Source organism: Talpa occidentalis, unplaced genomic scaffold (genome assembly GCF_014898055.3).
Source record: "Talpa occidentalis isolate TD23 unplaced genomic scaffold, MPIMG_talOcc4v2.1 talOcc4.6, whole genome shotgun sequence".
In the NCBI taxonomy this organism is placed as follows: domain Eukaryota; kingdom Metazoa; phylum Chordata; class Mammalia; order Eulipotyphla; family Talpidae; genus Talpa; species Talpa occidentalis.
The window spans coordinates 38,992,794-39,020,551 of NW_023604972.1; the positions used below are offsets into that span (position 1 = coordinate 38,992,794).

Genomic DNA, 27,758 nt, shown 5'->3' on the forward strand with positions numbered 1-27,758 from the left:
ACTTGCCATTTGTGACCACCTAGATGGAACTGAAAGGCATATGTTAAATGAATTAATACAGAAGGAGAAAGACAAACACAATAAGGAATCTCTTATATATGGAATGAGGAGAAATAAAACAAAGGGTCAGTAAAATCAAACCAATAACAAATCCTAGAAATTGAATTGAACAACTGAGGATATCAGAGTAGGAGGGAGAGGGAGAAGAACAAAGTGGGATGGGGCACAATGGACTAGGGTGGAGGACTTTCAGTACCTTGGTTATGCATGTGGTGTAACATATACCTAAAGGGTGATTCTGTACCTCTAAATCATAAACAATGTTACCTCAATTAAATTGGTTACCTATAAACCAATGTTTATAGGTAAAATAATATTAAAAAATAATATTCTCTTTCTCAAGCACCCATGGAAGATTTTCCATGATTTTTATATATTCTGAGTGTACCCTACAACACTAAGGAAAAAACCTTTAATAAATTCAAATAATAATGTAGGCTAAAGTTCTCTAGAAATATAAAATGAAGTTGGAAATTACTAACAAAGACAAAATAAAATATAACTTCTTAGACTAATAGTCAACAAGAGTATTTAACATAAACCAGGTGTAAAACTAAGCAGGGAGTATACATTCATCTTTATATCCATCTAAGGGATTGGAACTGAAAACAACTTTATACAAAGAAGTTGAAGCTAAAAATCTTGAAATTTCTTAAGATAATGAAGCTAGTAAGTGATATAGTTAGATTCAATCCCAGGTCCTTCACTGTGGAGTCAAGATCTTGGATAAAATACTATTTTAAATAACTCCTCGGTGAAAGAAAATCACCACTATAATTAAGAGCACACTACAAAAAAGAAATAAAAAAAAAATATATAAAATTGAGCCAAAAGTATATTCAGGATAATTCACTGCTTTTTCTTTGCCAAGTTTAAAATGTAGAGAGATAAATATAAAAAGCAATAACATGGATCTAAATAAATCTAAATACAAGAAATACATCTAATAAACCTAAACACAAGAAAATCTAAATGCAAGAATAATCTAAATACAAGAAAATGATAGATCTAATACAACCTAAATACTAAATACAAGATCTAACTCAAATAATAAATCTAAATACAAGAAAAAAAGACTGTAAAAGGAAAAAAAAACTGGCAAATTCAGGAGAAAAAAATAGTACAACAAATTATATTACAAGAACACATTCTTTGGGGGCATAAAACAGTTATAAAACTCTCCATTAAGAGATATTTTAACAACCTATTACGGTGACTTTCAAATATCAAAGTAGAAAAAATAGAATAATGAAACTAATCTAGCCATCACTCAGCTTCAGTAATCATAAATACATCATTAATCTTGCTTCATTTATACCTTTTATCAATTTAACACTTTTCAATACTTAACATAATAAATGCAAAATTATTTCACTATGTTCTACTTCGAAGAAAGGACTGTCACTCATCTCTCATTCTTTCTCTTTTCCTTCCCTCCCTCTCTCAGCTAGGGATAAATTATTACAAATCTCCAGCCATATAACAAGGCTTCTAAAAGTAGGTACTCAATACAGATCTGCAACAGGTGATATATTAAATAAAACAGCACACCTTATGCCATAAAAATAAAGAACACAGGGGAAAAAATAGTAACTGGGCCTTTCTGGTGGCGCAAGGGGTTAGACACTGCACTATGAAGCAATCCAGCCTCTGCAGCACGAGTTCATCCCTGGCCGGCCAGAGAGGAACCCACATAGCAAAACAGACCTCTCCTGTCTTGCCCGCTGTTCCCCTCAGCAGTGTATTTCAGTCAGTCTGCCTGTTCTGTTCCCCACTCTGCCTCTGGTGAATTCTTTCACCCCCTGCATCTCTGGCCTATACCCCAGCTCTTGTATGCATAAATGAATAAATCTTAAAAAAAAATAGTAACTTACCTGGATTTTCCTGAACTTCCTTATCATCTACATCAGAATTATTCTTTTCAGTTATTAAAACATTCTTGACCATGGAAGGTCCACTTAAGGGGAAAAGAAAGAGTAAAACATAAAATGCATGCCTTTATAATACATATATCTAAAGAATCTCTTATTCGTTGGTCACTTTTCTCCTAAGACTACCAAAGTTTTCTTTCTTATAAACAGTGATATTATAGTTCACCAAGAATACACTTACTTGCTGCATAAAACAAAGAACCTAAAATTAAATTCCACAATGGACTATCAAACATGATAAATACTGAATTTTATAGCCTTTTAAATTAACTCATGGATCAGTTATGAATTTAAGTCAACTCAAATAACATTCTTTGATTAAAAATCAAATTAGAAACAAATCAGTTTTCTTCAAATTAAAAAAAACAAATATAACTTAAGGACAAAAACATCCATTTTAAATGTAGTCCAAAAATTGTTCAGAGGGGTCTCCCTGGTGGCACAAGGGGTTAAGGCAAAACCTATACAGCTATCAGCAGTCACTGCAGCACAAGGTCAATCCCTGGCCAGGGAGCAACCCACATGGCACAGCAGACCTCTCCTGACTCGACCACTGCTCCTCTCAGCAGTGTATTTCACTCAGTCTGTCTGTTCTGCTCCCCACTCTGTCTCTGGTGAATCCTCTCACTACCCCTGCCCTCGGCACCTCTGGCCTATACCCCAGTTCTTGTATGCATAAATAAAACAAATCTTAAAAAAAAAAAAAAAAGTTCAGAGATGATTCAGTTCTCCCAGACCTAGATCCCTTTCTGTCTACTATGAAACCTGGACAAGTCAGAAGTCACAAATCACAAATAGTAAAGAAATTTTAGCCAGTTTGTAAATGCCTGGGAATCTGCTATAATGTACCATTCCTTCATTTTAAAAAAGGGTGTATGACTTCAGATATTGTAAGAGTAGGTTAATTTGGTTTACTCACTGAGTGTGCTCACTTTAAACACATAACCTTAATTTCTTAAACACTCGTATTTTCAAGAGGTAAAAGCTAACTCCCTTCTCCATAATTGTGGCTTAGACTTAGTGACTTGTTTCTAATAAACAGAATAATGTAGATGTGGCAGTAAGCAACTTTAGAAGCTAGATCTTTAAAAGATATCAGAAACTCCAGTGTAGTCACACTTTCTGTTGAATCACATGTGTAATGTAGGAAATCAGCTGCCACACCATACAATCCCATGGACAGAGCCACATGACAAAGAACAGGGGTCTCTAGCCAACAGCCATATGAGCAAACAACCTTATAAGCAGATGCTATGAATCCAGTCAAGCCTTCAAAGGATTGCAAACCAAACAGCAATTTGATTCTTACACTTCAAGAAATTCCCCAAGGCAAAACTAGCACAAAAGTCTTTCCCAGATTTCTGATCCACAGAAACTGTGAAACAGAAAGTGGATGCAAGCCACTAACAAAATTAAAATCAAGCGTTAGAGTAATTTGTTACATAATAATGGGTAACTAATACAGTAAGTCCTGTTATCCTCAGAACACATGCATACCTTCTTTCAAAAACTGAAGTGTTAGGCTCTCCAGAATTCAAATTAGACTCTGCTATTGTCTTGCATGTATGGTCATTTGTCTGAGACTTTAGATGAACATTTTGTACAGTATTTGTACCATCTTGCTCCTTTGAACTTCCTGTACATCTATGAAAATGAAAAGTTTATAATTGTTTACATTTCCTCAAAATATTTCTTCCACAATCAATGCACAGGTGCATAAGCAATATAACATTGGCAATTACAAATATCAGACATCCCTCTTCAGGTCCTAGGGCTCATAATTAGTCCAAAAAAGAAATTTGATTCTAAGGTCTACCAAGAGTTTGGACTTGAAAAAGTGTGGTAAGGAATGGAGCAGATCTATACTAAGATAGAAGTGATGACATAAGGACACCAGGAGACACTAAATTACCTACAGGCAACTTAAGATGTATACTACACTGTTACTCTGTTATTTTTTTGAAAAATAACCACTCAAATTTCATTCTTCAGTATCCCTAGTCGACCTAAGGAACAATAAGGGTGTTCAGAGAGACCAGGGTTCATGCCGTTGACACCTGCCCATTAGTTTAACTCAACTATATGCAAACAAGTTACATTATTCCTAGACTGAATAATTTTCTTTCTACTCTCATGTTTCTTCTAAGACCTATGTTTTAACTTAATTTCTTAATTCAGTCCATCAGTCTACTTTTATCATGGGCGAGAAATCAATCTGTATGCAAAATAACTAAAGTGCATGCAAACTTCTCCATATTCTGTAATAGCTTATTTTTTGGAGTTTCCACTTTCCCCTTAGGTTCTACCAAAACAGTCAAAAGAAATAAAAGAATTTATATAACCATACTTATAACATTACATGCCAAAAAATTAGATAGCATATTTGAAATGGAGACATTCCTAGAAATAGACAAATTAACAAAATTGATTCAAGAAAAAATAAACAAACTCCAAAAAACCTATAAGAGAATGAATTAATAATCAACTATCCAGAAAGAAAAGTCCAGCTCTAGATGATTTCACTACAGAATTTATCAAGCATTCAAAGAATACAAATTTTGGGGGCCTCCTTGGTGACACAAGGGGTTAGGAGGCAGCACTATGAAGCTATCCGCAAACACTGCAAAATGAGGTCAATCCCTGGGCAGGGAGCTACCCACATGGTACAGCAGACCTTTCCTGTCTCGCCTGCTGCTACCCTCAGCAGTGTATTTCAGTCAATCCGCCTGCTCTGTTTCCCACTCTGTCTCTGGAGAATCTGTTCACCTCCCACACCTCTGGCCTGTACCCCAGTTCTTGTTTGCATAAATAAATAAATCTTAAAAAAAAAACAAAGAATACAAATTCTTTACAACTTTTCCTAAAAATAAAAGAGCACTTCCCAATTCCCAATACAAATTCTTTACAACTTTTCCTAAAAATAAGAGCACTTCCCAATTCATTTTATGAAGCTAGAATTACCCTGATACCGAAACTATGCAAAAACATAAGAAAACTACAGAGGAGGGCCTCCCCGGTGGCACAGAGGGTTGAGCGCTGCGCTGCACTGTGAAGTTGTCCGCAGCCTCTGCAGCATGGGTTCAATTGCTGGCCCACCAGGGAGAAACCCACATGGCGCAGCAGACCTCTCCTGCCTTTCCCGCTGCTCCCCTCAGCAGTGTATTTCAGTCAATCCGCCTGTTCTGCTCCCCACTCTCTTTGATGAATTCTCTCACCCTCCCACACCTCTGACCTGTACCCCAGTTCTTGTATAAATAATCTTTAAAAAAAAAAAAGAAAAGAAAATTACAGAGGAAAAAAGTTAACAAAATACTAGTAAGCCAAATCCAGCAACATATCTATATAGAATTATATATGACCAAGTGATCTCTATACCAGAGATACAAGTGTTGTTAATATCTGAAAACCAATTAATGTTAAGTCATATCAATTTTAAAATTTATATGATCACCTCAACAAATGCAAAAAAAAAAAAAAAAGCATTTGACAAAATCCAACACCTTTTCATGATAAAAATACCTAACAAGCTAGAAACAGAAGGACATTTCCTCAACTTGATAAAGGGCATCTATGAAAAACCCTCAGGTAACAACATACTAAGTGGTGAAAGACTAGATGCTTTCCAAATAAGATTAAAACAAGGTAGTCTGCTAATGCCACATCGTTGTCCTGAAGTTTGTAGCCAGATCAATTAGGCAAGAAATAAAAAGCAACTAGACTGGGAAGGAAGAAATAAAACTATCTCTATTTACAAATGATATGATCTACACTTAGAAAATCTTAAAAAATCTACTAAGAAGCTACTGAAACAAATTCAGCTACACTGCAGGATATAAGATCATTATTCAAATATCAATTGTATTTCAATGCACTTGCAGCAAACAATCCAAAAATAAAACTTTAAAAACGATACCATTCATAACAGCATCAAAAGGAATAAAAAGGAATGAAACAAAATACAAGAAAGCTTAACAAAAGCAGCAGAAACATATTCTGAAAATATTGTTGAAAGAAAATAAAGATCTGAATAAATGGGAAAATATCCCTATTCATAGACCAATAGACTTATTGTTAAGAAGGCAGTATTCCCAACTTGAGAGACAGATTTCAATACATTCTTTATCAGAATGCCAACTGACATCTTTGTAGAAGTTGATACTGACTCCAAAATTTATATGGATTGCAAGAGACCCAGAATAAACTAAAAAAAAAAAAAAAAAGAACTCACACTTCCTAATTTCAAAACTTAATCTTAAAGCAACAATAATCAAGATAGTGTAGTCCTGGAAAACGGATTGCTATTTAGAGATCAGAATTAAATTCAGAATTCAGTAATAAATCACATATCTATGGATTGTCAACAGACTTTCAACAATGATGCCAAGACTAATCAATAGGGGAAAAGTCTTTTCAACAAACAGGTATCAGGCAATTGGATAGTTACAAGACAAAGAATGATGTTGGAGCCTTACTTTCAGAGGCTCAAAGAATTATGTTGGAGTCTTGAGAACAGATACAAAAATTAACTCAAAGTATATCAAAGACATATATCTAAGAGCTAAAACTATAATACTTTTTTTTTTAAAGATTTATTTTATTTATACAAGTGCTGGGGTATAGGTCAGATGTGCGGGAGGGTGAAAGGATTCACCAGAGACAGAGCGGGGAACAGAACAGGCAGACTGAGAAATACACTGCTGAGGGGAGCAGCGGGCAAGACAGGAGTGGTCTGCAGCACCATGTGGGATTCTCGCCAGCCAGCCGGGATCAAACCCACACTGCAGAGGCTGAGAACAGCTTACAGTGCGGTGCTCAATCTCCTGTGCCACAGGGAGCCCTAAAACTACAATAGTTTTAAGGTATGATGAGTAAATCTTCACAAACTTGAATTGGGCATAGAATTCTTAGACATGAAACCATAGGTAAAAGCAGCGAAATAAAAAATTGGACTTTATTTAAATTAAAAACATTGTGCTTAGAAGGACATTATCAAGAAAGTGCAAAGGCAACCTGGAAAACAGAGCAAATACTTGCAAATTATTTATTTGATGAAGGATGTATATCCAGAATATATAAAGACTTCTTACAACTCAGTAAGATAACCCAATTAAATATTAAGCAAAAGATCTGAATAAATCTTTCTCTAAAGATATGCAAATAAAGATATGCAAATGGCCAATAAGCACATGAAAAGATACTCAATATCACTAGCCATCAGGGAAATGCAAATAAATAAAAACAATGAGATGCCAATTTATACCAACTAGGATGGCAAGAATCAAAGAGTCAGATATTGGAACTCTTAGGCACTGCTGGTGGAACTTGAAATAGGCATCTGCATTGGCAAACAGTCTCCAAGTTCTCAAAAGATTAAATATAGTAACTATATGACTCAGTTCCATTTCCTAGGTATTAATGTAAGAAAAATGAAAACTTATGTCCACACAGAAACTTGTACAGAAATGTTTATATTAGCATTATTTATAATAGCTAAAAGGTGGAAACAACCCAAATGCCTATCAAATTAATATTAAAAAAATATAGTATAATTGTAACATGAAACAGTCTTCAACCATAGGAAAAATGGAGTATTGATACATGCTACAAGATGGCAGAAATTTGAAAATATTATGTACACTCTCATACTATATGATTTCATTCATATGCAAGTCCAGAAGACAGAAATCTAGAGGGAAAATAGATTTGTGATTGTTTAGTTATAGAGGAGGGGAATACTGCAGGATACTAATTTGTTTTTGAGATGATAAAGATATTAAAAAATTGACTGATTTCAAGGTTTGTACCCACCTGTCAATGTATTAGAAACTGTAGAATTGTATCCATTTCACAATGAACTACATAGTATGTGAATTATATCTCAGTAAAGCTGTATATAAAAATCTAATGTAATGTGTTTCTGTTCTGGCTTATGAAATAATATAAAAGTATGTATATTAAATAAGTTTAAAATGAGGTACACCTATCTACTCGTTAGATGGGGTACTGCCTGACTCATGAATTATTTAATACAACCAATTAGATCTTTAATATAAAATAATTATTAAAATGAGAGTAACTCAAAAGATTTCTAGAAGGAAATTGTTTCTTATGGTTTAAATACACTAGCTCTTTAAGATCTTTTTTTTCTTAAGACTCTAGGAGGGAAAAAGGATGTTAGCTTATAATTTAATTAATGACCATGGTTGGTAGGTTCTAAGCAAAAAATATCACTTTAAGCAAGGGTTTTAATATGCTATTTTAATATGTACTATAGAAGAAAAGCTCATGTAGTATTTCTTATCAGGAAGACATCTCAGACAAGTTAATTCACTCATTTTGGCTTAAAAACCATGATCTGTCGCCTCCCTAATTTCACCACTCTATGAGTATTCACATAATATTATAGCATTGAAAAGATCTGAATTTATTTTCTCCCCCAAAATCTATTAATTCCTAAAATTACTCAAAGTACTTCTTTGAACATTACAAAATATAAAGTTATGTGCCAAAGTTAAATAATAGGTAATATCTTTTCCCAAATGAATTTTTATAGTGCTATAAATTATAAAATAGATCAGTTTAATTGTGACTTCCAAACCCTTTCAGTTAACTTTAAAACTTTAAATTAATACTAAGTTGTGATATAAAAATTCATTAACTAATCGCTGGGTACCTATACAATTTCTAAAATAAAAGATACAAAACTAGTTTCCAAACACAGTTTTAATTTAGCCCTGACTCAGATATTTTTATTTTTATTTTTTAAAAGATTTTATTTTATGCATAAAAGAGCTGGGGTGCAGGCCAGAAAGAAGTGTAGGGGGTGAGAGGATTCACCAGAGACAGAGTAGGGAGCAGAACACGTAGATCTATGGAAATACACTGCTGAGGGGAACAGTGGGCGAGACAGGAGAGGTCTGCTGTGCCATGTGGGTTAGTTCCCTAGCCAGGGATAGAACTTGTGCTGCAGTGGCTGCTGACAATCTCATAGTGCTGCCACTTAAGCCCTTGTACCACCAGGGAGGCCCTCAGATATCTTTAAATGGCCATCAAATTAATACACTAATACTAATGTCTTTGGATGTTAATATATACTTCATGCTACTCACTTTAAAAACAACCTTAAAGGGTTTAGTAATGTGTAGCTGTGGGTAGCAATGGCTACACTAACTCATGATTACCAACTTTCAAATATTCTTCGTGTTTGGAGAAAACAGAAGTAGTTTTTTTTTTTCCTTTTAAGATTTTTATTTATTTATTTATTTATTTGTTTGTTTGTTTGTTTGTTTATTTATACAAACGCTGGGTACAGTCAGAAGTGCAGGAGGGTGAGAGAATTCACCAGAGCCAGAGTGGGAAGCAGAGCAGGCAGACTGAAGTACATTGCTGAGGGGAGCAGCGGGCGGCAGGAGAGGTCTGCGCGCCATGTGGGACCCTCCTCCTGTGGCCGGGAAGCAGCCAGGGATCCAACCGGCGCTGCAGAGGCTGAGGGCAGCTTCGCAACCCAGCGCTCAATCGCTGCGCCACCGGGGAGGCCCAGTAGTATGTTTTGAAGCTGAAAATCCTTGAGACTAAATATAACATTCACGGAGAAATGCAAATACATACATAAAGTAATGGCTGTTTTGCATATCAAAGGAATTCTTAGTTTATTAAGAAGGTAAAATCAATATAAAATATATACTATCCTTCAATGTTATTCCAATAAAAATTTCAATGACATTCCTCAAGGAAATAGAACAAATATTAATGAAATTCATATGGAACCACCAAAACCCCCGAATAGTCAAAGAGCTCCTAAAAAAAAAGAGAAGGGAATGGAGGCATCACTCTCCCAGATTTCAAACTATACTACAAAGCCAAATTAATCAAAAATGCATGGTATTAGAACAAGATCAGACCCACGGACCAATGGAACTGAATAGAAAACCTGGAAATAAACCCAGATTTACAGTCAACTAATCTTTGACAAAGGAGCAAAGAATATGCAATGGAGCAAAGGAAGTTTGTTCAATAAATGGTGCTGGGAAAACTGGGTCGCTACATACAAAAGAATGAAGCTTGACTACTACCTCACACCATGCACAAAAACCAACTCAAAATGGATTAAAGAACTAGACATAAGACCTGAAACCATAAAATATAGAGAAGGGAATATAAGCAAAACACTACATGACATGCACCTCAAAGACATCTTTACAGACACATCACCCAAAGCAGCGATAGTAAAGGCAAAGATAAACAGCTAGGACTACATCAAATTAAAGAGCTTCTGCACAGCAAAGAGACAATAACCAAAGCAAAGAGAAACCCCACTGACTGGGAGAAAATTTTTGCACACAACACTAATGATAAAGGACTGAACACAAAAATCTACAAAGAGCTGATGAGACTCAACAAAAACAAGGAAAATAATCCAGTCAAAAAATGGGCAGAAGAGCTAAAAAAAAAAAACTTCTCCAAAGAGGAAAAGCAAATGGCCAACAGACATATGAAAAAATGTTCAACATCACTTATAATCAAGGAAATGCAAATCGAAACTACGATGAGATACCACATCTTACACCAGTGAGAGTGGCACATATTAAAAAAACTAGCAACAACAAATGTTGGCGAGGATGTGGAGAAAAAGGAACTCTCCTGCACTGCTGGTGGGAGTGCAAAATGGTCCAATCAAAATGGAAAGCTGTATGGCGATTCCTCAACCTGCTAAAGATAGAGCTTCCATATGATCCAGCAATTCCACTCCTAGGTATTTACCCAGAGGACACAGAAACATTAATTCAAAGGGCACCTGCACCTCTATGTTTATAGCAGCACAATTTACAATAGCTAAGCTATGGAAACAACCCAAATGCCCCAAAATAGATGACTGGATCAAGAAGATGTGGTATATATACACAACGGAATATTACTCAACAATCAAAAAAGATAAACTCATGCTATTTGCAGCAACATGGATGGAGCAGGAAGGGATCATGCTCAGCAAAACAAGCCAGAAAGAAAAAGAAAAATACCAGATGATTTCACTCATAGCAGGAATTTAGAAAATCTAAATAAGGGACCAGGAAAAAAACTAATTATAATAAAAAAAATTAAAATCAACACGCAACTATAAACCAGACACACTATGGGGGGGGGGGGGAGATAACCAAAAATGAAAATGCATATGTTGTGCAAAAATAAAATATATACTATCTTACTTAATGCTAAGGATAACTATGCTAAAGCAGATACCAAAATTTAAAATCCAGCAATTCTATTTCTTGATGTATATATGACACCATAGGAAGTGCTTATTCATGTGCCCAAGGAAACTGTATAAAATGTCAACTGAGGGCCTCCCCGGTGGCGCAGCGGTTGAGCGCTGGGTTGCGAAGCTGCTCGTGGCCTCTGCGGCGCCGGTTCGATCCCCGGCTGCTCCCCGGCAGCTTCGCAACCCAGCGCTCAACCGCTGCGCCACCGGGGAGGCCCTGCATCATTTTTTTAAGGTACAACCCTAGCACCTTGCAGTTTCTCACACATAACATGCATTAAGTATATGTTGAATGAATGAATACTCTATTAAAAAGTAAAAGTGCCTAAGAAGTTTTTATTTCAGTAGGTTGTTAGGACTGAGAAGAATTCACTGAAAGCACCTAGCAAATACTCGGCAAATAATTAACATTCAAAAATGCATTAACCACTGCCATCTTTGGTTAAAAAATATTAAGATGTATCCCTAATTACCTTAGGGATCAAATTAACCTGCCTTAAAAGGAAGCAACTTGAACAGTAAACTTAAAATGAATAAGTGATCGTCAGACCACAAGTCTTTAAGCTAATATTGTTTCTCTATGAATGATTAAATAACACAAACTATTAAATGCTAAACAACAAAAACAACTATATGGTACACATAACAGATATTACCTAGAAAGAGCTAAGTTTTTCTTCTCAGCCAGGTCTGCCTTGTCAATTTCCAATGAGTCATTCTGGGAACAAGTGGAGATTTCATCATGGTTCATATTTTCACCAGAATTGTCAGCAGTTAAAAACTTCAGTTCTCTTGAGCTGCCTTGAGCTCTCTTCTGCCTTTTAGTTTTTTTCCCAATATTCTTAGATGATCGATTTGTTTTTTCAGCAGGTTTTTGTTTACTGTTATGATAAGCTGATGATTCATTTATTATTGTAGAATAGTTATAAACAGGACCTGGGGGATTCAATGATAACTTAAAAGTTAACTGTACATGTATACAGACTATCTGACTCACTGAAATACCATCGTTATTTACATTTACATATAAACACCCATATCAATCTCCTAGGCTACATTTGTTTTCAAGTCAAATTCATAAACTATACAGCTCCTCAATTTTTAGGTACATGCACCAAATCTTTTAAATTTATGACAAGTTCCTAAGACACCCTTCTCCAGCTCTATCAACCATCTTCTAGCCACACTTAAGTGCCTGCTCTTCCCCAAGTTTCCAGCTTCAGCCTCCCACTCTACTACTTTCTGTGAGGGATCTATCTACTCATAAGTTTACATGTTGCTACCTATAATATTTGTCAACCACTCTCTAATGAAATCTGCCCCTCTGTTTTTATTTCCTGTTTTAATAAAAAGTATAACTATCTACACCCAGATACTTAAGTCAGGAATCTAAGTTATCTAAGATACCCGGCCCTATCCACAATTAATCTCTAAATCCTGTCACTTCTCTTTCTTAATGTTCTAAAAATCTACTTATTTTAAAGTCTCCCATGTATCTTTATCAAAGACCCTCTATATTTCTTATCTGGATTATCAAAAAAAAAAATAGTCTCTTCATAAATTTCCTTTTCCATTTTTCAATCCATTCTTCACACTGCTTCAAGAATCATATTTGGAAAATAAACTGGATCGTTATTACCCTGCTTAAGCTCTTTTAGTGACTGTCTATAGTTCAAGGGCTAAGTCCAAATACTTTTAACATTAATTTCTACATCTAGAGTATTTATTTCATTAACTACAACTCTCAATACTCCTCTCCTAACAAACCAACATAAACCAACAATACTGAAATATTTGCATTTCTCTAAAGCACTGGGTCTCAAAGGAGGGCTCTTGACAGGCAGGTGCAGAATCACCTGGGAATTTGCTTGAAATGCAAATTCTCAGGCCTCATCTCAAATCTATTGAATCAGATACTCTGAGGAGTAGGGTAATTTGAATTTTAACAAGCTCTCCAGTTAATTCCGTTTAAGTATCCACAATTTTTAAAAAAGCCAAGTTTTGACTTCTAATCTCAATACACACTACTCCCTCCATCCTCAGCACATTCCATCCTCAGCATATTCCATCCTCCTTCCTCATTGGACCCAGTTACTTAGCTGACTTCTAATTTGTCTTCAGGAAGCTTTTCCTATTTCCAAGATTAGATTAGAAAGCTCTATCTCAGCACACTGAAAATATTTATCAAATGTCATACTATTTATCCATCTCTCTCCTCCAGCAGTCTGACAATTCTTTGAGACCAAGACTGGTGCTTTATCTGTATTTATATATTGATGAGTTCCAAAATTCCACTACCCTTATATCTCATCTCTGTAAGGTGTTTATTTACCCATATATTTATTCATCAATCATAGTACTGTTTCAGGTACCCTGGGAGTTCTCTGAAGCAGCAATAGAAGCAGTTAATATTTCAGTACTAACTATATTCCACCTACTTTTCCAATCCCATCTGACCTTAACAGGATCAACAACTTAATTAAGTAGAAGTACAGGTAATAGGGCCTCCCCGGTGGCGCAGCGGTAGAGCGCTGGGTTGCGAAGCTACCCGCAGCCTCTGCGGCTCCGGTTCGATCCCTGGCTGCTCCCCGGCCACCGGAGGAGGGTCCCACATGGAGCGCAGACCTCTCCTGCCGCCCGCTGCTCCCCTCAGCAGTGTACTTCGGTCCTTCTGCCTGCTCTGCTCCCCGCTCTGGCTCTGGTGAATTCTCTCACCCTCCTGCGCTTCTGACTGTACCCAGTGTATGTATAAACAAAACAAACAAACAAGCAAACAAATAAATAAAGAAAAACATGCCTCTATTAAAAAAAAAAAAATCTTTAAAAAAAAAAGAAGTACAGGTAATAATGTTATAGAGTAAGAAATTGAACATGAATAGTTATCTAACCAAAGTGGGAGAATCATATTTTAAACTCAGGTCTAACTTCAAATTCTAAAAAGGGTTGTCGCACAATAAATATATTTGGCTGTTACCAAAGATGCTAATGATTTAATAATTGATAGCAAGTAGGGCTCACAGTTGTAATGCCAAATTTGTACTACTCTCACTTGTTGATCTAAATGCACTAGTGGACAGTGATATGCATGTAAATGCTTATCATCTACCAAACTTTCATTATCACTCCCTTTCAAAAAATTGTTTAATTTAATTTCCAAAACAATTAGTGCTTCATATTTTATGGAAAAAAGTAGGCCTAAGAATGCTCATGTCAGAAGGGTTTACATGTAAAGTTAGCCCTTGGAGAGAGTCTAGGAACTTGAATTCCAAGAGGGTAGTCCTATCATTTCCAAACTGATGAGACTAGTTGAGTATTCCTAAACTGCTTGCCCAAATAAAAAAAGTCAATGCCAAGTATTTGCTTTTTCCTACAGTGTGGGATTTTAGTATTTGCAAGGCAAAAGTTGCCTAGGTGACCACCCCCAATAAAAAGCCTAAGCACTAAGTTTCTATGAGAAAACATATCACACATTTGTCACAACTCATTTCTAGAAGAATTAAGTGCCTCCTGTGTGAAGTCTCTGTGAGAGAACTCTTGGAAGTTGGTGCTGAATTTCCTTCACACTTTGTCCATATACTGTTTCTGATCATTCTGCTTGGTACATTACCCTATAATGAATCATAGACAGGAGCAAAACTTTCAGCTTCCACCCTTACCACCTAATTCCCATTGCTAGCCTTTATTTCTTTATCGTCTATCACTGCATGAATTATATATCTATATTGTTGATCTCCCCCCACTAGAATGTAATTGCCATAAGAACAGGGACTTTCAGTTTTGTTTTTCCACAGCTAATTCCTATTTCTTGAATATTACATATGGTACAGTCTCAGGAAGTATCTTCACAACTAAATTTCTATTGATAACCCACTTTAACTTTGTTCTGAGATTTTCTCTGGAGAATGGGAGTATAAATGAAACATAAACCTTCTTTATACAATGACTTTTGGGGCACACCCAATGAACATAGTTTAAATAAAAATACTTACTCTGCTCTGGTTTTACCACCCACCAATTAGACGGACGCCTGGAAATTCTTCGACTTCTTGTGAGAATGGAATCAGATTCCTCAGGTATAAGTTTGTTCTTCTTGGAGCCATGTGAAGAATGTTTCTTTTTGGGTTCTCTATCTTTTTTCTGATTCTCTATAAGAGAAACACTGGTGCTTCTTTGCTTGCCTCCTAAAATAAAGAAAACCATAAAAATGACCATAATCTAGTTTTCAGAAAACCAAAATAGATTTAAAAAAAAAAAAAAAAACCCTCTAAGTTATAGAAACTTCTCAGTTTTATTCTGTCAGCATTTTTCCATCTGTTTTTAAGTCACATGCCCTCAGTAAGATGTCTAATTTTGAGTTAAAAGAAAACTTCAAAATACTTAATTATATATTCCTGAGCCAAAAAGACAAGTATACCCCAAAAAAGAGGAAACATGAAATATGTATCTCTTTCCAACTACCAATCAATATCCCAAGTAAGAAAAGACTAATTATTGGGTTTTGATACTGAAAAAATATGACTTACAGAACTGCTTAATCAGCATCCACCTAAAATATTTTGTCTAGAATTACAGAATCTTTGCTCCTACCCCAGACTCACTAGATCAGTTTATTAATGAACAAGATCCTTAGGGAATTCAAACTGACATGCAAGTTTGAAAAGTATTGTTCGAGATGGTTTTTCCATTTTCCCAGGTAAAATCTGATAGGAGTAGAGGGCATAGGATGAAATGGGCCAAATTATGTAAAGACCTTTATAGCAATATCACTCTTTAAGTGTTAGGAATTGGCAATATGTTGATTGTGGAATAAAAAGAACTGATTCATGCTTATAAAAGGAGGTGAAAGACAAACTGAGTTAGACAAAAAAATTCATGAAAAAGGAAAAATCTACTTTAACAACACTGTGTTTAATATTAGTATCATCTACTACCTTGGAAAAGATAATGACAAGCAAAAACTCAACAGTAAAGATCCTTTAGAAATTAACTATTTAATTGGTTGTATAGCTATTATAAGAAAAGAAGCAAACACAATGTCTTAAGTTTTGATTATCTCTATTAAGTGCCCAAGGCGGCTTATGTTTTGTACTCTTTCTTCATATGAGATTGTCCTATGGCTCTGCCCAGGTATTCAGGGCTATAGAAGGTAGTAGAAATAGAAACCATAGCTGGTGTGAGTTAACTTGTTCTTTTCTAAAAGCAGCTTTTTTTAGAAGTAAACATATATATTATATGTTATACATACAACATATAATAAAATGTACCTGCTTAATGCAAAATGATATTTTTAGGAAATGAATACAGAAAAAAGGGTCAATTTATAAAATACTAAAGCAAGTAGAGAGAACATTCAACATGGCTGCCACTGATTAGTAGTTTAAAGCATAATCTGCACAACTGCAAGAATGCTCATCAATGAACATCATTTTCTTGCCCCCTATATTTCTGCCATCATCTCTTTCTCCAATTCCTATTCTTTTATCTCTCCCCATGCCCAATTTTCCATTTCCTTACACTTGTCAAAAATATCTTGAATAATTGCTCTACCAGTGAGAGAGACACATGATGATAGAGCATTGCCTATATTCATGAATCAACTTCAAAAAGTCAATGTAAGCAATGATTTAGGGGGAAAGAATTTGAGGAGAAAATGCTATCAACACAACTGATTTGGACAATGATACAGAAAAAGAATGTCAAACAAAGTAAAAGACAAGCCAATTAAGAATATAACAGCAGAAACTAATTACAAATCAAGAAAGGTTAGGAACTAGATGAAAAAGAACTTAAAAACTAAAAAACAAGCTATATGAACTGATAGATGAACAGCTGGTAATATAAAGAGAGCTGACTTAGAACTGAGGACACATATATCATGAGGACAATAGTTAGAGAAAGAGATGACTTGTGAATGATTAATTCTACTACAGAAAATTGTGAATATTTACATATACAGAGGGATTCTGGGAAGGTGCTTTAATAAACACAGCAGAAATATTCATCAAGAATAGTGTAATACTTCCGTATCTGAAGAGAATGTATTCCAATGACACAGAGAACACTGCAAAGGCTAAGGTCTGGGGGCTATTTTAGGAACAGGACAGATATTGTCTCTATTCCTCTGGAGCTTTCAGCCCAGACTCTAGACAACAGGCAGAAATTCAACAAATAGTTATATATTTGATAAAATAAAAATGGTGTTATTAAAAAGTAGGTAAGAACATATCCAGTTTGGGAAGGGAGGTTAATAACTAAGTAAAGTAACATTTAAACTGAATATAAAAGCTTGGGAAAGGATCCAGGGTACATTTAGGTAAAACTTTCTAAGCAAAAGGAATCTTTTTTAAAAAATATTTATTTATTTATGCATACAAGAGCTGGAGTATAGGCCAGAGGTGCGGGGGGTGAGAGGATTCACCAGAAACAGAGTGGGGAGCAGAACAGGCAGACAAAATGAACTACACTGCTGATAGGAGCAGCACACAAGACAGGAGAAGCCTGCTGTGCCATGTTGGTTGCTCCCTGGCCAGTGCTTTAACCCCTTGTGGCAACAGGGAGGCCCAAGGAACATCTTACTAAAGGCCCACATAGTTGAGAAAGTGGCCTGTTTACAGAACTAGGAGGAATTCAAGATAAAGCAATCTAGGTGATTAATTTAAAGTGGTAAAGTCAGAGTATAAGTGCATAAACTGCTACAATAATCTAAGAAATAAAATTATTCCAATTTGGCTAAGAGAAGCAGCAGAAGAAATGGCGAACCATAACAACTCTGAAAGTTATTTAGGAAAAAAATGAAAAGACTTACTTTTTATGGGTTGTTAGGTAAAGGGAAGAGGAGCTAAAAAGATGACTTGAATTTCTTTCTTAAGCTATTAAACTTACTGTGGCTTCATTTATGAACATAAAGAAAAACTAGAGGGCCTCCCCGGTGGCGCAGCGGTTGAGCGCTGGGTTGCAAAGCTGCCCGCAGCCTCTGCAGCGCCGGTTCGATCCCCGGCTCTTCCCCGGCTGCTCCCTGGCCACCAGAGGAGGGTCCCACATGGCGCGCAGACCTCTCCTGCCGCCCGCTGCTCCCCTCAGCAGTGTACTTTGGTCCTTCTGCCTGCTCTGCTCCCCGCTCTGGCTCTGGTGAATTCTCTCACCCTCCCGCGCTTCTGACTGTACCCAGTGCTTGTATAAATAAATTAAATAAATAAAAAAATCTTCAAAAAAAAAAAAGAAAGAAAAAGAAAAACTAGAAAAGAAACAACTTTGAGTCCCCCCCCATAACAACACAGGTTGAGCGCAGTGCTGTGAAGCTGTCCGTAGCCTCTGCAGTGTGGGTTTGATTCCGGCTGGCCAAGGAGATTCCCACATGGCGCACAGACCTCTCCTGTCTCGCCCGCTGCTCCCCTCAGCAGTGTATTTCGGTTGTCTGCCTGTTCTGTTCCCCCTACCTGTCTCTAGTGAATTCTCTCACCTTCCCGCGCCTCTGGTCTGTAGCCCAGCTCTTGTATAAAAATAATCTTTTAAGGGCCTCCCCAGTGGCGCAGCGGTTGAGCGCTGGGTTGCAAAGCTGCCCGCGGCCTCTGCGGCGCCGGTTCGATCCCCGGCTGCTCCCCGGCCACCGGAGGAGGGTCCCACATGGCGCGCAGACCTCTCCTGCCGCCCGCTGCTCCCCTCAGCAGTGTACTTCGGTCCTTCTGCCTGCTCTGTTCTTCGCTCTGGCTCTGGTGAATTCTCTCACCCTCCCGCGCTTCTGACTGTACCCAGTGCATGTATAAAACAAAAACAAACAAAGAAAGAAAGAAAATATGCCTCTATATAAAAAAAAAAAATTAAAAATAATCTTTTAAAAAAAAGAAAAGAAAAGAAACAACTTTGAAGGAATTTAGTTTTCAATATGTTCAATTTAAGAAACCTGTGTAACATAAAGTGGAAAAATCCATTTCATCAGTACAGGAATTACAAGTTCGTGAAGTGCCATTTAATTAAAGAAAAATGATCTTATGGAAAAAATATTTTTGGAATTAAATTATCTTCAACATTATTTTTTAAAAAACTGTTAATAATGGCCTTCCAAAGATTTTTATTCACCCTAATCCATAATATTTGTGAAAAATGCACTTTACATTGCAAGACACTTTGCAAATGTAATTAAAGTTATAAATCATAAAATAGGAAGATCATTAGACCCGATCTAATTACTTCTGTCCTTAAAGCTGTGGTTACAGAGGGATGTAATGATGGAAGAGGAGGCAGGAGAAATAAGGCTGGGATTGCTGATTTTGAAGACACAAGAAGGAAGCCATCATTCAATACAAGTGACTTGAAGAAGCTGGAAAAGGAAGGAAATGAATTTTCTCCTAGAACCACAAAAAAGCAATGTCAACATCTTGATTTTGTCCAGTGACATCCATTTCACACTTCCGATAACAAATATGAGTTGTTTTAAGCCACCATTTATGCAGTAATTTGTTATGAGGGCAATAAAAAGTGAATGCAATTGGTATACTACTTAGTCAGAATGCTATATGCACTAGGCAACCTAAAGAATTTAATATAAATGAATATTAGTGTGCAGGATATAGCAGATAATAAATGCTTAACATTTTATATATTTTTTTAAAGATTTATTTTTATTTATACAAGAGCTGGAGTACAAACCAGTCGCGGGAGGGCCTCCCAGGTGGCGCAGTGGGTTGAGCACAGCACTGTGAAGCTATCCACAGCCTCCGCAGCACCGATTTGAATCCCGGCCAGCGGGGGAGAATCCCACATGGCCAGGCAGACCTCTCTCCTGTCTCGTCCACTGATCCCCTCAGCAGCGCTTTTGGTCCGCCTGTCTGTTCTGCTCCCCGCTCTGTCTCTGGTGAGTCCTCTCACCCTCCCGCGACTCTGGCCTGTACCCCAGCTCTTGTATAAATGCTTAACATTTTAAAAAGAGTATCCTTCAAGTATACTTTATTGATAAAATGGTATTTCCTAAAAAATTATGGAAAAAATGTAACTTTAAGTTCTGTGAATATATACTGCTGAAGAGACTAGCAAGAAAACTTCATTATAATGTAACTATCAACCTTAGTTTGGGCATATTCCTCATGCTGTCTGTGTTTTCTTAAAATGAACCTTTGCTAATCATTAACTGAAGAAAACAAAAAAAATAACAACTCTGATAAAAAAAAGAATATAGGCCTTATTGTGCAATTAAAGAGGTTCACAAGATAGAAAAGGTGTCTTGTTCCACCTTCCATTTTAAGAATTTTTCAAATACACAAAGGCACACACAGACAAAACTGAAGTCTGACAACTATTATTTAGGTGAGAGTCTAGGTAATAGACTAAACAAAAAAGAAAGCTAAAATAATTGAGTAATTGATGACTAGATTAAAGTTTTTTTTTTTTCATAAAACTATCTTTTTTTTTAAGGTTAATAAAAGGCTTATTTACAAGGGAAGGGGAAATGAGGAAATGAAGAACTCAGGGAAAAAAAGAGGGAGATAAATTCGTAGATGTGTCCTACTCATTCCGCTGACTTGGAATCCCAATGACCCACCAAGCTGGTGAAAAGCTGAGTGCCACATGGCCAAGACCCCACCCCAGCTCACATGGCTGGTTATATCACCAATCAGAAAAACATGGCTGCTTAACTCCACCCTCAGGTCCTCACAACCCTCTCTTTGGTGATCATGGGATTTGTCGTTTCCAGTGTCTTGATGGAGTGGGGGTGGAGTCCGCAAAACCTGTATGGAGTTTGCTCAGGACATCCTTTCCCCCTAACAGAGGGGCACAAGAGGAAGTCAGGATTGGTGAGATGGAGGTGGTGGAAGAAAAGAGGGGAAGTTATGTTTGGAATTGTAGCATGACAGAGGGGTAGTTGATGAAAACGGTGGAAAGGAAGTAGGAAGCAGCACTGATGTGAAATTGTGGCAGAAAGGAGCTAGGATTTTCGGATTTTGTGCCAGTGGTCATAGAGGGGAAGGCAGAGGCACCACTGGTATGATGGTGATGGTGGTGGGGAAGATAGGAGGGGAGTTGGTGAACAGGAGGTGGTGGATGGGTGGGAGCTAAAATACCTTTCTTTAATATACTTTGTCTCTCCTCTATGTCAGCAATATAATATAGTCATTTAGAATCTCAGGCATGTATACAATTTTGGCCAAGGTGGATTTCTGATTAGTTAACAGTTTTTCCATTTAAGCATTAAAATCAAAATGTTTTTATTTATTTCAAAACTTGCTGACACAGACAAAAACAACGGACTGTATGGTGAGTCAGATCCTGTTGAGTACTTTTTAAACCTCCATGGAGTTTCATCTCCTACTTTAAAAGACTTTCAAAAAAGTTAAGTTATATTGCATACATTAAAATTATCTAATACATTTGATAAGTGTTTTCTACTCCATTAACTATTCTGACAAGAATTCTTTAAAAGTAACCACTTTTTTTTTTCTATTACTTAAAAAGCAGTACAAAGAATACAGTCTTTCCTTCATGAACATGCCATCAAGCATCAAGCATCACTCACTGTTCAATCATCACATAGGTGACCATAGTCCAAGTCTGCCTAGGATAATCCCAGTCTGTGCTTACTGTCCTGACATTCTCTGCAACTCTCAAGGGTCCTAGATTAGGTGATAAATCATCTAATGACCCAAGACAAAACAGTCCATTGAGATATTAGATAACTGTTCTCAGACCCCACTGAGAGATGTTTTCAAGAGTAAAAATTGTGTTTTAGTAATCTTTGTAATTTCAGTGTCTGGCATTTAATAGCTGTCATCAATAGAAAAGTGCATGAATGATGGAATAAAAGAGAATGGAAAACAACCCCACAGAATCCTGGGACACGCACCCCCGCCCCTCCACCCCACATTTATGCTTTAATGAACATGAAGAACTTAGGCTCTCTTATGCATTTCCAGCTGCCTCGTTTGCTAGCCTTTCCCTTTTTTTTTTTTTTTATTTCTTTCTCACTTTATTAAATTAGGGTATTATCTGAGTCTCTGAGATAATGAAAGTAAAACTACAGTTTACCAAGCTGTACAAAAGAAGTTGTATTATGAATTTAAAGGTTAGTACAATACTAAAGACTTATCTGGGCTCCAGTTGTTTCAAGGGAGCTAAATTTCTCAGCTGTTACATGTCAAAAAAGGAGAAAGCAAAATTGACTTTCTTCCACAATTTTTTTCTTGGCAGCATCTCATAGAAAAATTTAAGGCAGAATATCTGGTTCCTGAAAGGTCTTCTCTATTTATTACCTTAAATACCAAACAGAACATGTGGAGAGAAAAGCTAGCCTTTCCCTTTTACCCTCCTTCATGATGCTGTCATCTTAGAAGTTACACAAAAATTAAGTGAGTTGGAATGATTCATAAAACAAAGAGACGTTAGAAAAATAGACCTTTGAGGCTCCTTGTAGATTTACGTTTACCTTCCCTATTTCCCAAAGCTAAATAGGAGTATTGTAAAAAAAGTATTAGAATAATCTTCACAGCTTTATTAAATACATACACTTACCCACAGGCTGCCTCTGTTTTACTGAAGTATGAACCTTTCTTATCTCTTCACACTCTTCCATATTTCTGTCTGAATTTCTTTGTAACTTGTCTTGGTCGGTAAGTGACATATTTAGGTCTTTCTCCTTAGATTGTTCCATATCAGCATGATCTTCAACTACATTGGGCTTAGATTTTCTCCTCTGTTTTTGTCTTGTAGTCCTTTTACTTTGATGCGACTTTTCTGTGTTCTCAGAATATGTTTTATATTTCGTAGATCTATGATTATTTTCTACTGCATCAGTCAAAGCACAACTCTTACCCATTTTTTTTTGTTCAGAGAGCTGAGATTTCTCTACTGGGTGAACTTTATCAGAATCTTTGTCCCTTGTCAAATTCATAGGCGATACACTGTGATGTTTTTCTCTTGACTTATTTTGAGGGAGTACAGTGCCCTCAGCTGAGCATACTATGTGTTGTTTCAAAGATCCAGCCTTTCTCGGTATAGTAATCCAAGATAGATTGGCAAAGCTTCTATCTGATTCATCAATAACAAATTCATCCTCTAATAAGTTCTTATCATTTGCCGGTGATGAATGAGGTGGAGAAGTTGCTATATGTTTAACAATAGGACTAAAACAGAATGTTACAATAAATAGCTCAAAAAGAAAAGCTTTTTTACCCTGGCTTAGTGAAGAAAATAATACATACCAAAAAAAAAAAATCATTGTATCTCAAAAAGTTCACAGCCTTCCTTTCCCATATCCTTAAAAATCCTACCCTCCCTATAAAATCTTCCTTTACAATTTTATATTGATTACACTCATTTAGAGCTCTAATGGGACTCATTTAGATGCTCCCCCACTCGTTATATATAGTAAAAAGTTGAAGCCTGGGATATGTAAATTTCTCTGATAGACCAAAAATGAATGCCATTATTATATATTATATCAAATTATATTTTGTATAGTTTTTTTGATTTGGTGATGGATGTACTATGGTGGTGATAAGGGAGGAGGTGGGGATGGAGGGGGAAATCTCCTATACTTCCAAAATACCCACAATAATGTAAGCCAAGGTTACTCCAATTAAATAAAAAGGAAAAAAAGAGATTCGTTCATGGGAAAATGCAAAAATATAATCAAAAGGAAGAATATAAGCAAAAGAATGAAGTAAGAGTGTTCCAGGAATAGTGAGTTTTATATCTGGCTACACCAATTCGGCAGAAAATTAACTTCAGTTACTAAAGTTAATACTACTCACTAAGATTTCTTTTTAAAAAATGTTAATTTGTCAAAAAAAAAAAAAAACACTAAAAACATACTGAATTAAAATTAAAATACTGGGACCTCCCCTGGTGGCACAGCGGTTGAGCGCTGGGCTGCGAAGCTGCCCACAGCCTCTACAGCGCCGGTTCGATCTCCGGCCTCCAGGGAGGATCCCACATGGCGCGCAGACCTCTCCTGCCGCCCGCTGCTCCCCTCAGCAGTGTGTTTCATCAACCTGCCTGTTCTGTTCCCCGCTCTGTCTCTGGTGGATCCTCTCACCCTCCCGTGCTTCTGACTGTACCCAGTGCTTATATAACAAATAAAATAAAACTTAAAAAAAAAAAAAAAACTACACAAGATAACTTATTTTAAAAAAAAAGTACTGAATTAACTTACTGGTCTCAGTGTAACATTTCTTTCAGATGGTGAGGAAAACATGCTAAACAGGATGTAAGATGCAAGATACACTGAGATATCAGGTATGGGAATAGTGAAAAAACAAAAGGGGAATTTTATTCATTTTTTCAATATGCTTTTATAAAACCTTCCTCATATGTACACTATCATTCTGATATCATAGAAAATAGAAAAGAAACTTTAAATTTCTGGAGAGAAGGGTTTATGTCTTAATCTACTAAGAAAGACAAACACAAAATAACTAAACTATAATACAAGAAAACTACTTTTAAAAAAAACCCAAAAATTGGAGTGTTGGAAAAGCTGGAAACCTAGCACAAGCTTTAAAAGAAAATGGAGATTAGCCTACAACAAAAGAAAAAGGTATATATCAAAGCAGGGACCACTGTAAATGTGTAAGACCAAGTTGGCAGAACAGTTAATGATCAAGAAGAAAGCTATAAGCAACAGCTAACAAATTTGAAGTTTATTCTATTGACCAGTGATTCTAAACCCTAGCTGTACTAATTCTAGTTAAACTCTACTGTGTAGCCACGGTTAGGAATTACTGTGTAGATACTGTAGAACCACTGATGATTTTTAGGTAGCAAATTAAAATTTATTTTTAAAACTACCTTTTTTGTTGATACAAGAAGAAATAAAAAATAGATTTTAAACACTTAATAATGAAATACCGGTACCCTGACATAAATTTATTTCTAAACATTGCCTTCATTCTTTGATATCATACAAACAATAAATTGTTGATGAGCAGAAGTTAGGAAAAGTGAATAAATACATTTTCATTCACATAAAATTTAGTATCTATTAAATGATGGCTTTTGGGAAGAAACTATACTCAATTTATGGGTTAGAAATAATTTAAATTAAAATTTGTGTCAAGATTTTCTCTAAGTTAAATAGCATTAAGAATCCTTAGATAATATTCATAAAATATGAAAAGAAAAAATAACTTAAAGGATGGTTTCTTAATAACTTACCTGGATTCACTTTTTTTCTTTACAGTTTCTAAAAATAATGTTGAAAAACTCTTTTTAGCTTGTGGTTGAATTTCATATTTTGAATCTTGTATTCCTTGCTGAGATGTTCCTGATGGTTTCCCTTTTTGTGGTCCTTCTGATATTTTATCCCCTATTTCTGATATTTTCTTCCCTATTTCTACTTTCTTCAAAACATCATCTTCAAAATCTAACCTAAAAGGTTAAAAGGAAGGCAAGTTGAATGCTCCCAGTTTGTTTAATTATGTTTTGCTGAATCCCCTCACAGTGATAATATAGACAACTTAAAAATTTTCCTATCAGAATTTTGTTTCAAATACGTAAATGTTGATTTGAAAATACACCAAAAATACAAGGCAAACTGCTCAGAAAAATTAAATTTTGTATCTGTCAATACAAAAAATAAAAGAGAAAAGAATGATTAAATCATATACCAAGGAAATGTGTAGCTTGGAGTATTTGTTCTCAGTCATTTAATATGACTATGAATAATCTGGAGAATCTTATTAAAAAGTAGACTGAGTCAGTAGATTTTGGGTAATGCTTGGAATTCTGTATTTTTCAGAAGTTCCCAGATACTGCCATTGCTATTGATCCTGAGCTGCAGGAATAGCTATGAACAGCAAACTCTTAGAATATACTTAACTCCTTGGCTCCAAGATTCATACAAAATCCAAGACAGAAATTATACTCATTGCAGAGGCTTCTAATAGCAAAGGACATTAAACAGTCTTTCAAAAAGCTAAGGAAAGGTCCAAGAAATGGACATACATTTACCACAACTCATTCTCATACATACTTATCCTTCACCATGCCTGAAATGATACATATCTTAATATTGTAATTAGAAAAACATAGAGAAGTGCTTCCTCTGGTGGCGCAGTGGTTGAGCGCTGGGCTGCGAAGCTGCCTGCAGCCTCTGCAGCACTGGTTTGATCCCGGGCTACTGGTGAGGGTCCCATATGGCACGTAGACCTCTCCTGCCATGCCTGCTGCTCCCCTCAGCAGTGTATTTCGTCAGTTTTCCTGTTCTGTTCCCTGCTCTGGCTCTGGTGAATTCTCTCACCCTCCCGCGCTTCTGACTGTACCCAGTGCTTGTATAAATAAATAAATAAATCTTAAAAAAAAAGAAAAACAGAGAAAATACAAACTGTTTCTCTTAGGAAATTATAGAAAACTTGTACCACCAGAAAAAATACATTCTTCCAAGGATTATAGAAAAGTTTATCCCTAAACTTCTCCGATGTACACATTAAGGCTTTCCTTATTAAATATAAACTGTGTATGTGTGTATATGTGTGTATATATACATGTATTTATATATAAAATATATATAAATAAAACACGTTAAGTCTCTAACTATTAATATATTTCAATACTTACAAGGAAATACATAGAAGACTAAATTACTCACTTTTAAATATAAAAGTTAAAACTTTTATAAGATTAATATTTAAGTAAATACCTTTTTTTGGTTTTAAGAGAAATCTCTGTGTTTGAAGACAGCAAATTTACTGAATTTTCAAATGTGCAGGACTTTCTCTTTTGGGCACTGGCATTTTGTGATACTGTTTTTGCATCCACGAGAACAGAAGGTGAACAAACAGATAAATACAATTCCACTTTGTCTTCATCATGATGAATTTTTTTATTTTTATTTGACATTTTTCTTGAGTCAGGTATATTTTTAGAACCAACATCAGTTGCCACAATTTTCGGATGAACATCATGGGTACAAACTAGAAGGAAAGTATATGAATTTATTTAAAATAATTTTTAATAAGAGAATCAAACATGCTTTATAAAAATTCAGCAATAATTTAATTAGAAATAGTTTAAATGACTCACAGGTTACTGCTTATAATCAAAGAGAGCTATGATTAAAATATGCAAGTTCTAATTTATAAAATTAATGAACTTTAACATCTATCTTGTACATGCTTTGAAGTTTTAAAATGATAAAAATCTTCAAGTATTCACAATTTTATTGATACAAGTCAATTTCTGGCACGGGCCATGCTACTCATGTTGTCTGACAAAGGTCCGGGCATGGGGCAGATTCCTGAAAAGTCAGGAATCTTGTTAGATGACTCCTGCTAGATTCTTCTCATTTGTTTATGGCTGATTCTTTTGAATATGGCAATTACTAATACACATATTTGAAAAGTAAAACTGCAAATATTGCATGACCAAATACTAAATAACTAATTTGACTACAATGGCACTGCATGATATAAACAATACATTTTGAAACAATTAGTATTTTTCTGCTTGGAAGCAGTGATTTAAATTTTGGTCTTACAAAAACAAGTGATATGTCACACCTGAAAACCTTTGGGAACTAAAGGCTG

General features: G+C 35.8%; 1 protein-coding gene across 1 annotated transcript in view; it reads right to left on the reverse strand.

The window, feature by feature from the left end:
- The window catches only part of CENPC (centromere protein C), a 59,788-nt gene that overhangs the window by 17,562 nt on the left and 14,468 nt on the right, over positions 1 to 27,758 (reverse strand). The window contains 7 exon segments of the mRNA XM_037529198.2: positions 1,935 to 2,017; positions 3,489 to 3,635; positions 11,904 to 12,183; positions 15,237 to 15,428; positions 22,747 to 23,357; positions 25,390 to 25,602; positions 26,873 to 27,146. Of these exon segments, the coding sequence (XP_037385095.1) occupies positions 1,935 to 2,017; positions 3,489 to 3,635; positions 11,904 to 12,183; positions 15,237 to 15,428; positions 22,747 to 23,357; positions 25,390 to 25,602; positions 26,873 to 27,146 (1,800 nt within the window).